This window comes from Pygoscelis adeliae, unplaced genomic scaffold (assembly GCF_000699105.1).
Source record: "Pygoscelis adeliae isolate BGI_AS28 unplaced genomic scaffold, ASM69910v1 Scaffold22, whole genome shotgun sequence".
Lineage (NCBI taxonomy): Eukaryota > Metazoa > Chordata > Aves > Sphenisciformes > Spheniscidae > Pygoscelis > Pygoscelis adeliae.
Genome location: NW_008824350.1, coordinates 677,605 through 689,398, shown reverse-complemented (window position 1 = coordinate 689,398; position 11,794 = coordinate 677,605). Strand labels below are relative to the sequence as shown.

The 11,794-nt window shown below is 40.8% G+C and overlaps 1 protein-coding gene across 1 annotated transcript in view; it reads right to left on the bottom strand.

The window, feature by feature from the left end:
• Positions 1-1,280: 1,280 nt before the first annotated feature.
• SIPA1L1 (signal-induced proliferation-associated 1 like 1) overlaps positions 1,281-11,794 on the bottom strand; it is a 225,618-nt gene continuing 215,104 nt past the window's right edge. The window contains exons 20-24 of the mRNA XM_009319181.1: positions 8,835-9,078; positions 5,658-5,804; positions 3,034-3,148; positions 2,454-2,535; positions 1,281-1,674 (exon numbers count right to left, since the gene is read on the bottom strand). Coding sequence (XP_009317456.1) covers positions 1,531-1,674; positions 2,454-2,535; positions 3,034-3,148; positions 5,658-5,804; positions 8,835-9,078 — 732 coding nt within the window. The 3' untranslated portion in view covers positions 1,281-1,530. The remainder of the gene's footprint in view (positions 1,675-2,453; positions 2,536-3,033; positions 3,149-5,657; positions 5,805-8,834; positions 9,079-11,794) is intronic.

The following is an 11,794-nucleotide window of genomic DNA, read 5'->3' as shown; positions in this document are numbered from 1 at the left end:
ATGAAAAAGGGATTTGAGAAGAGCGTGGAAGTTTCTGTGACAAGACTATGCCCGATGATTTTAATCTGTGTATTTGAGAATGTGGTAAAGGGAAGGGAGTGGATGCTCTTGAAATTAACCCCCAAATATGCTGCACTTTATGCAAGGCAATATTTATTAAGGTAGTGACTGTATCCTCAGAAGGGAGTAGAGAAGGTTTCTCAGCACACTGCATAGTTGAATGCCTGTGCAGACTGCGGCGCTTACGAAGTCGTATTCTGACACTTAAAAGGTATTTTCTGGGGAGGTAACATGTTGTGGCAAGTTAGCTGTTCCTTCAAAGAACAAGAAATTAAGTTTCCTGGCATGAGGCAGTTTGGGAAATCTCACGCTAGGCAGTTTCACTGGGGATTGGGGATTTCAGAGCTCCAATCCTATCCCAGTCCTTTAAAAAACACACTTCTCTAATTCACCCTTGCATAGTCCTCTGTCTACCACAGTAAAAGATTTAGAAGACCTCTCATGTAATAAAACACAAGTTGAATAAACATTTCTCAAATCTGTTGTGATCTGAGAAGTCCAGAGAAATGGAACGGGAGGGCAGGTGCACAGGGATGGTTTATGTGGCTTTTCATGGAAACAGTTCAGGGGAAAGAAATCTTAATCTCTTACAACTTCAGCCCAAGTCTTCTGCACATATGCAAGTAACAGATTCCCCTGGAAGGGAAGGGGACTAAATTTAAGCGGTACAGCAACAGTACTCAGTATCTCTCAGCCCGCCTGATACAACATGAACTGGAGCATGCCTAGTTTTGCTGTTCGTAAAGTTACTTGCAGCCATTGTTTCCATGGGAAACAAAGACTACCAGAAATGCTAATGCAATAGATGTGTGGTAATATGCCTCACCCATGGCTCATGTCTCTAGTCTCTCTCCAAATGTTATGATGCTGGTTGTACTGTACCATACACGGTGGACACGCGTTCTCTGTAATGTATGGGAAGGTAGCACTAGCAATCAAGCGCAAATTGCTAAGGAGACACCTAAAACATTGCATTACATCCCCTTGTCTGTGGCATACTTCAGAAAACAATGTAAGAAGAGCAGTAAAATAAACATTTCTTTCTAATTTTCTAGATGTCATAATATTTGCCAAAGCTGCAAGGAAAAGCGGATTACCTGAAACAGAGAGAAAGGAGTTAATGGAAACAGAGGCAGATGGAACAGCAAGCCTGATCCAACCTCCAAATCATTTTGTACATAACAGATAAAGAGACAATGTGCAAAAAATAGACATTCACATTTTAGCAGTTAAACTTTTATTTTACCTTTTTAAAATTATTTACTTTATTTTTTCTACAAAAGGCAGACATTGATTGTTTATCTGCAATTGTTCTGAGTGCGCGCAGAGATGCAAAAAAGGGTTATTGGAGGATGAAGGACAGGGAAGTGCTCTGACTATACTTTCACATGTCATGATTAAGGTGGCATTAAAGCTTAAGTCCCAGTAATAATATTCATAACAGATAGTTTCCTTCCCCATACACTGTTCTCAGTTCATATCAATTGTGTTGAAAACCCATTCGGTGAATTTCTTCAGTTTCTCGGTTGCATTCTGGGATTCCTCCTGTAACCTCAAGTTGTCTTCCCGCAAATGCTGCACTTCAGCCTGAAGACTGGCCTTGTCCTCTTTTTCCTTAGGCACGAGGAAAAATACAGATCTTAGTGGAAATGTTAGGTCATGCTTCCTACCTATATAGAGAGGCAAGAATCTCTGAAGAGAGCACGAGTCTTGTTCTTTATAAGGATTTTATGTGCAGTAACACATGGTCTTATATCTAAGTCTCATTTGTGACATTTCACTCCTTGCTTTTTGCTTGAATGAGCAGGATTTCTCTCTATTAAATTCTAATACAGAAGCTGGCTCCCCAGGTGGTGAAATAAAATTGGGCATGCCCTGTTCTGTACGTACAACGTGTATGTACAACTGCTGATGGTTAACTAAGTAAGAGATAGGAAATATTCCTACAAATACTTCCCTAGCTAAGAGACTTTTCATCTGACCACAGCAGGTCCTTCTTGGACCAAGCAGGCAGTAACACAATACGGGAAGTTTCCACAGTAGAAATTATACGTTTAGATAATACTGTCAACTTTTCAACATCAGCAGGATATATTTACATGGACTAACTTCAAACGTTTCACAGTGCCACCTGAATTAGGAGTGGAGGTACTCTGAATCACCCTCCTAATTTGAGCAGAGGAACCCAGATGCCTACAAATTTAGACACTCCACCCTAGCCTTGCATAATTAGAAGTGTGGCCTGAGAAAAGTAGTAAAGAAATGTCTTTTTCTCATACAAGGATGAGAATGTCACAGGCTCAGGCATGGCAAAGCAAGATTACATGGTTACTAGCATCACCTATCAGCGCTAAATATGTGTCTTACAGATTTTCTGTAGATGAAATGTTTACCTTCCTTAAATCCTCTTGCAACATCTTCAGCAAACCTTCCAGTTGGTCCACTTTAGAGGCGAGAGTTGGAGGAGATTCTTTACTATTGAAAGCAGGAAACAAGAATAGGTATTGATATGATTTACTATCTTCACATAGGGCAGCTAACAGCCTTGTCTATACCAAGTGGCTCTATGTAGGTATGCACTCAGGTACACTAAGAATTCACAAAATGAACAAAAAGAACCTAACAAAGAGTACATGGAACACATGCAGCACATTGATCAACAGAACAAATTTAACTCATGATTAATTGGGGCCACGCCATCACTTGACTTCTCTCTACTTCTACTCATTCTATGTGCCTTGAATTACCATTGCTTTGGACACGTTAATGAACATCTCGGACAAGAAAGAACCTGCAAAAAGGTTCAACTGTACTTACGATTCTGCTGTTTTCACTTCCCACCACCATCATCTTCATGGGAACTTGTGAAGAGTTCTTCTGTGAAGCCTGGAGATTGCTTCTAAATAAAAACGTTCCTACTCTTTTCCTTGGTTTTCAGCTGAGGAAGCCTGCATATCTGGTGTATTTACTTACCCTGTATAAGGCTTTATCTGTGCAGTAAGCTGGTCCTCAGCCTGATCACTGCTGGAGGCAGCGCTCACAGGTCTGTGATTTTCATCAGCAGCAGCAAAGAATGAAGCTCGCTGAACTGAGAAGGCAAACATACAGAGAAAACCAATGGCAGCAGTAATGATTATTTGTTCATGCATAGCACAACAGCTACACTGCAGGATCTCAAAGCAATCTAAAAAGTCTGTCTCAAGCAAGATAAGGTGATGATATGATATACCAATATCGACTGGACAGAAGCAAACTGGCATTGCAGGTGTTTGCACCAGGTTCTCCATTGTATTGGATTCAACGTGCCAGTACTAGCTCTGGCATAGCACTGCATGCTCCCACAGACCACGCATCACCCTCAGGCTGAGAAGCTCTCCGGGAGGGAGGTGCTAGAGAGTGCAAAGCAGATACCCCAGCGGCACCCACAGAGTCCACCCAAGGCCAGTTCCAAGAGCGGCAAGAAGCCAAGCTGAAACAACAAACGCTGTGCAGAACTTCCTGGGTACAACTGCATGACACTACCCAGTAACTCAGTAACTATATTTAGTTATTTAGTTTCCTTCACTCCATAAAGGAACCTTTTATCTTGAGGAAAGAAAAGCTCGCTGTGCACAATTTACATGTGGAAAGTAAAATGACCAATGTAATTTTTCAGAACCCACAATTTTTTTCTTATGCCTTAGAAAACATTTTCAGATTGAAACGTGAAACCTCTTTCCTGCCTTGTGTCTACACTTTTTTGTCCTGTAACTGCTCAGATGTTTCAACGCATCTCTGAATCATTATCGCATGTGGTGTGACTGTAAACCACTGACTGCCCCTACCTCTGGAGTTTCCTAGCACAAACAGTAACATAAACACATTTTAGTTTAATAAATTAACATCTCTCCCTCAGCAGCTGCTGGTCTCTCACTGGAAACAGAACAGTATCATCTTTTTCTGCTTGGCAAATTTTTATTCCGTGCTTTCAACAAGGCTAAAATGAACGTGGTATTTGATGGATTTTTTTCCTGCTCCTTTCTTTTTTCCTTTGAATGAAAATATTGCGGGTTCGTGTAGCTCAGGGATGCAGGCAGCTCTTGTTTCAGCTGTTTGCAGATATCACTATTTGGAACTTTGGGGGCTTATGCTGAAGACACCAACCAACGATGTAGAAGAGAGGTGTCCAGGATCACAAATCAGAATTTAGGCTGCTTGATGCTTGTCAATCCCTACTGGCACCTGGCAGAGACTAGATACTGGGATTATATTGACATCAGACAGCTGTTCCCTCTCCAAGTCAAATCTGAATATATTTTTTACAGCGGTGAGATGAAGGTACCAGCCAACACGTTACCCCAGCTTTTCTTCATCTGAGCTGTCAGTTTTCACCACACTGACTTTGTCCACACTTCTAAAGAGAAACACAAGTGAGTTTGGGGCCTACAAAAGTGAGGGATTCAGGTTAATGAGGGCAGTCAAATAAATCTAACCAAAAAAAGAAGATCTTTTAAACAGAAATTGCCAACCGCAGTGAAACGCATTAAAACCTGGGTTTCATCCCTATGTGGTGGTGAAGAAACCATCACTACGAATTCATCTCCTCCTGAGGACTAAGGCTTACTTTGAATATTTTTTCCCAAGACTGTGCAGCAGAAATACGAGACGTGCTGATCCTACAACTCCTATGGCAATAGAGCAGAGCACACAGGTACGTCTTGAACACCAGCTTAGACATGCACTGTTTTAATGATGTATATGGCTACTACCAGAGGCCAGCCAAGAAAGCAAGTTACTTCACAGCCTTCTCCAGCTACGCAGAATAATGTCTAAAAGATTCAGGATCAGTGAAAACACTTTCATGAAGGCGGGACAGCATTTATCCAGACATTAGGAAAAGGCACTTGTTTAATGCACCTAGAAGACTTTTCCATTGGAATATAGTAACTGTAAGGTAAACTCCCTTTGGGTTGAAGTGTATTTCATTTTAAATTCAAATACGCCTAGGCAGCTTACAGTTCTCTTCAGTTTACTAAGTGTCAACGAGACGGAAAGTGCCATAGGATGAAACGACACTTATGTGCAAGTCTGTGTATTCAGAGTATGCAACGGGAAGTATGGCAATGGAAAAATATATACCAACAAGGCATATTTCCCAAATTACCTTGGCAGCGCACTTCAGCTGCACTACAGAAACTTCTTGCTAGTGCCGTAAGCAAGCAATCATTAGCGTGCTCACGTGCTTTTCCCTGCTATTTGACTTGACTTTTGCACTTTTCATGCCAGATGCCTTTTCCACCCTAGCTGTGATGTCTGCAACTGCTCTAATGAAATGAAAAGCAGCCAGTTTCACAGAGATTTCGCCAAACTGTAGCACAGAGGGATTCCAGTATGAAGAAATGGTATCTGAGTATTACATACAAAGTTTTAAGCTGTTAAGACTAGAGTTGCTATTTTAAATGAGCTTAAGCTTCAGACTAAGTAGAAACGGTAACAACCACAAAAGCAAGAGTTAAGATTAAAAAAAAAACCAACAAAAAAACAACAAAACAAACCCCACTCCTTAATGAAGCATGCACAAAGACCAGTCTTCTAAGTATTATGTTCTGAAAACTTACCTTCAAAGGCTTTGGCAGCATCTACCAAGTTTGACCAGTCCAGATCAGAGGCAGAATCAGGCAATGGCATAAGACCAGGGTCTGGCATGGGCTGCCGTCGTTGCTCCTGGATATCTGTGAGGGAGCTGTCTGAGGCAGAAAACTCTCCTAGAGTAATGCAGAACAAATTATAAACTTCATAATAAAACCCCCAAATTCCCTTCTTAATACTAATGCATCCCTATTTTTAAGTTTTCGGGGATAGCACTTTTGGAACCAGAACTCAGTAGAATGTTTGATCAACTGTAGTTGACCAGACACAGCATGTTACAAGCCAGTTTTTAGAAGACAGTGCTTCTCGCCAGGACATTCAGCTGCTTTCTAACCTGCCTGAATCTTCGCAGCTTAGCACTTCAAAAGCCAATCTCTGCCTCCCCCCCGCACTGGGGCTGGGGGCAGTACTCTTCTACCCAATGATTCCTGCCTCTGCACAAGCTGAAGATACTTTGGAGGCCTCTGCAGCTTGCTGGGCTTCTACACTCCCTGGCACCTATTTGCTCCTGTAAAAATACAAAATTGTGGGTTTTTTTCCTCCTCTCTTTACAATCTTGTAAACCAATAGGATCAGACTTAGGCCTACCAAGATGAATCAGAACAAGAAAACCCTTAAAATGGCTTCCAAAGCATTGCACATCTCTCAGCAATTTAGTGAAACCTCCTCGTCTTTACTGAAAAATACCCACACCCACCCATGCGTTGGTACATGGCCCGCTATGGAAAAAACATTGGCAAGCTTGAAAGAAGGACATAAAGTCCCTGTAATTTTTGTGCAAACTGGTGCCTAGCAAAGTGAAACACTTGAATTATTGCCACTAATTAGGGCAAGACCAAAAACTGTGAACCAACAATTATCTACTTTATTTCAGTTTACTGGCTGCACAATCAAAAAAACGTGCAATGCCTGGTCAGTCAGCACATGTATAAGCTCAGAAGCAGCTACAACCTGCTTCCTCATGCCCTCTGTCGGGGCGTAAAAGAAAGTTTTGAAAAATTTGTAGGCGGTATTAGAAGCACCAGAGATGTAGGGGCCAGAAGATGGACTGGGCGCCTGGGAAGAAGCTGCAGAGAAGAAGGGTACAGTGAAGAATCCATTTGGACCAGAGTGAACAGAAAGACAGTGTGGTGGGCAGGACACAAGCGCATTGGAAGACAAATGCCACCAGCTGTGTTGCTTATTTTTGCCTGATTTTTTTTTTTTATAGTCTAATAACTATATAACTTCAGTAACTAAAATAACTCTCTAATAACTTTAGCTAAATAATATTGCTGCCTGGGAGACAATGACCAGAAAAGCTACACTGCATTCACTTCTCTGCTCAAAAATCTTGAAAACTTTTTTTTTTGCCTGTATGCATGTTTACTTTTTATAGCTCAATATTAACACTGAGGATTTTTGTATTATCTCCCCAAAAGAGGTCAGTTATTTGGGAAGTTCTTAACAGGAAAGTATTTACAATTAGTGAAAAGATACAGAGAATTAGAAGAAAAAAACTAACCATTTGAAAAATTTATCTGTTTTAAAAGTGTGAGTTGGATTGTTAATTAAGACAGATGAGTAAATAAGAGTATTTTTAGCTCATTGTTTTCCCTCTTCAAAACAAATGAAGGTGCCCTGGAATGGCTGTTCTTTGTTATTAAGATCACTGAATTAAAAGAATTTTGAATAGCTGGAAGCCAACAAATACCTGTGGTATCAAATATCCAGCTCTATTTAATCCTTCTATCAGCAAAGGCAATTGTGGGGGGGAGACAATTCGTGTGTCACTGAAATAGCTGGTTCTTTTATCATGCAGGCCTACATTTTACAGGAAATGGAAAATCTTGTTTTGTTTACAAATGTAGAAAAGCTTATGTGCTAGGAGGAGCAATCGGTTTGGCGTGGAAGAGAACATGACAGTGAAAGAATGTTTTGCGGTTTTCTTTTTGGAAAATACAGGCATCTAAACGAAAAGAGACCAAGTGCTGCTTTCCATTTCTACTCAGATGGCATCATTAATCTTGTGACCCCAAGCCCTCAGAAGCCAAATCCACTAGCCAGTTACAAGTGTAACCAAGTCCGCAAAGTTATTTTTGTGCATATAAAAAGCAGAAGTGAAGAGAGCTCAGTTTCCTAACTCTTATGCAAGAAAGATGTTATACAGAAACAACAGCTCATGCAAATGTCAGGTTCAACACTGAAAACTGATGCCTGGTGATCACAGACAGATGAAAAGAATTTAAAATAGATTTCTTCAGCAGCCTTCACTGTCAAATGTATCTTAAGTATCTAAATACAGACCGTGCTTAGGGCCCACTATAGTGAGTTGAATCTATTGATAGCTTTGCGTTTTCCTCTTGAAACATACTAAAACATGAATAAATCAGAGCAGATATGTACTTCTTCAGAAAACGTTGCAGAATCCTACACTGGAAGATCTAGCTCTATTTCTGGAAAACACATTTAGTTATGAGGTACAGCAGGAACCTGTGAAAATTCCCTTTCTCACCAACTGAGACATTCACATGCAGCAACACACAACCTATCAGATAATCCTACTGAGACTTTTCAGTAAACTAATGGGGGAAAGCTGAGTGCCTTCTTGACAGCAGTTTACCAAGTAACTACTTCTTGTTAGCTGTTGATGCGTGACTAAAATTAAGTAACTCAAGTCCTGTAAGGTAAGGGAGTGAATTTAAAAACAGTTGCTGCAATAAAAGCTGTATCTGGTGTAGTTGTACATCCAAATGTCCACTTTCATATCATTATTTTCCTAATAGTATTTTGTTCCCATAATCCCACACTAAAGGAACTGACACCTGAAGTTATCACTGGTGGATAACCAGGCATACATTATTTGCCCATTGGTCCAACTGGTCCAGATGACTCCTGGAAGAAATGGTGAAAACTTAGAGCTGATGAGGCAAATTTTTGTACTCCCTCCACAAGGTAACTGCATGACCAGTCATGCAGTCTTATACACACTGAAGTGAGGGGGGAAAAAAATTTCCATCCTATTTTATACTTTCAGACATGTGACTTGACTCTCCTCATTTTAGCAAATTCAAGATGGAAGTACTAATTGCTGTAACAAACATTTTTCCATTAACATGATTCACAAAGGATTCCTCTGAAAGTAGAAAAATGGGAAATACACTTACCATGTAGTGATTTCATTCCCAAAGTATATGATGGTCTCCGTAATGGCAGTGACTTTGGGAGAGAAGGGTACGTGCTGGTGAACAGGACATCATTTGGCATGGCTTGGTCCAAGAGCGAGGCCCGCGAGGTGAAGAAGTGGTCCCTTTGACCACTGTAAATACTCTCGTCTGACAAAGTCCTTTGCAAGGCACGCCTTGTGGTAGGAGTGCTGGGAAAGGGAGACTGACAGGACAGAGTGTGTGACTATAACATTCATAAAAACAAATAAAAAGAAATGAGAAAAAAAAAAGAATAAACTTTTGAAGTCTATGTTGAAATAGTTTTTTAAAACTTTTTTTTAAAATAAGAAAGTAGGTGTTAACATAGTAGTTTTTCAGAGTGGATAGGAAAAAGAACTAAAGGAATCTGCTTTGAAGGCGATTATAACTAGATAACGTATATAGGTGGTCTTAGCCAATCTCACATTCTACCTCTTAAATACCTTTCAAACTTCTCCTGAAGTGGAAATCTCAGGCAGCCCTCACGGATTCTAGAGCTGACACGTAGCAGAGATAATGTTTACAGAAACAGACTGAACACTGCATAAACCAGAGTTCTCCCTCGTGCCTGGGGGAGGCTGCCTTCCTGCGGGCAGAGCACCAGCAAATGCCAACTAATTAAAAGTCTCATATTACTGAACAACTAGGAACGCCCACCACTGCTTCAATTCTTCAGAAGGATTTGAATCGAAATTAAATAATTTTAGTAGTCCCACGAGTAAGACAACTTGTGTCTTACCCCCACCATCATCCCAGCTTTCCCCATGCTCCATATAGGAGAAAGCAATGCTGTGGTTAGCCTGGAGTTATGTACTCTCCGGCCAGAGTGCCAGCGAGCTGCTATCAAAGAATGCATAACCATTCCCATCAGCAGAGACGCTGATTTTCATGAAACCTGTAGCAATCTAACTATCTCTAAGACATAACATTTCTTTATGGTTTGGTTGAAATTTGGTCCAAAGGCTTTCATGGAGAAATGGCAAACAGAAAGGAAGACCTCACCACCCTCATTTGCTCTGTAAGCAAGTTTAAACAAAAAAGGAGATAATATGATTTCCGGAAAAAGTGCTGAAACATTATAAAGAGTTGCTCATTTGCACAGAAAAATAGTTATCTCGCCTCACAAAAAGGAAAAGAACATTTAAACAGACGGTACTCTATTCCTGTGATCAAAATCCCACACTACAAAGTGGGAGAAGAGTGTGGAGGAGGGACTATTGGTACTGTACAATGGAAGACAATCTGCCAGAATTTTTTTTTCCCAAAACATTACGAATTCCAATATTAAAAGACTGCTTCAGGTTTTGCTTTTACATATTAAGGATCAGAAACAATTAAGATTACTTTCAAAAACCTGCTACATCAAAAAAACAAGAACGGAAAGAGAAGCCATGTCCCATGCCAACTTTCTAGTACGTCAACTTCTCCCTTCTGCATTGCCTCCCTCAGGACATGCCCATCACAGGATGAACCTTGCATATACAGTTAACACTAGAGAAATTACAACTGGTAATACACAGCTGTCACTATGTTACATTGAAGATCAAGCTGCTTTTTTATTCTGAAATTTAAAAGCTCAATCAGCAGGTTCATGTTACGTTCCAGTGAAATCTCCCAGCACTTGTCCTGAAGCGGCAAAGAAAAAGAAAAAGCTGCTAATTCAAGCAGGGTTTACTCAAGGGTCCTACAGTTCACTTAGTGTTAAAGAATTAGGAGCTGGAACCACCAGTTAATATCAGACCTTGAGACTAAGAGGTTGGCACAGATATGAACATCTGATGGAGTCGAAACAGAGTCAATACTGGTAGGAATTGTCTTCTGGTAATAGAGCAGAGGGAAGAGAAAAAGAAGGGTGACTTGTCTGAGAAGGTACAATGAGTAAGTAGTAGGTAAGGAGATAAGGAAGGCTGGGAAGATAATAAAAAGATGCAAAAGACAAAATCACGACGCAGAACAAATTCTACTAGCAAACAAAGCCTTTGGCAGCCAACAGACAGGAAGGAGGAGGATTTTTGGTCTTTGTGCAGTGAACTGATGAAGGGCATTATCATTCCTGTTATCTTTTTTTTTTTTTAAACTGTCAAAAAATTTTTATGCCATAAGAGCAACATTTTTGTAAGATGAAATATAAATCATGCAGTGGGCAGAAATGACAGTTACTTTTAAAATGGAAAAGATTTAATTTATTGGTGTGATAGAATGTTAGCGACTTGCAGAAATTTATCAAAAGTGCAACCTGAGTTAACACACTTGTTACAGTCACCAGGAAATAAAGATCAGGGTAAGAATTGAGTCACTAACCCCAAAGCAAAAAACCAAACTTGGCAACATACACACTCTTCATGGTCTTCAGGTCACCTCTTTAAGCAGAACGGAATTTCTTGAAATGAGAACAATCCCCTTGCTCAAAACAACCAACAGGAGATGCTCGCATCGCCCATGTCCCACTCCCCTCAGAACTACCACAAACCTAAGAAAAAGGTATCTTGCCATTGGCAAGGTTTTTTTTCCCCTCCAGCCTCAAAGGTAACATCTGAAACAATCCATTGTCGTGGTTTAACCTCAGTCAGCAACTGAGCACCACACAGCCGCTCGTTCACTGCCCCCTACCCCCCCGGTGGGATGGGGGAGAGAATTGGAAGAGCAAAAGTGAGAAAACTCGTGGGTTGAGATAAGAACAGTTTAATAATAAAATAGTAATAATAAAAGAATGTAAAAAGCAAGTGATGCACATTGCAATTGCTCACCACCCACCGACCGATGCCCAGCCAGTCCCCAAGCAGCGGCCCCCCCTGGCCAGCTTCCCCCAGTTTATGTACTGAGCATGACGTCACATGGTATGGAATGTCCCTGTGGCCAGTTTGGGTCAGCTGTCCTGGCTGTGCCCCCTCCCAGCTTCTTGTGCACCCCCAGCCTTCCCA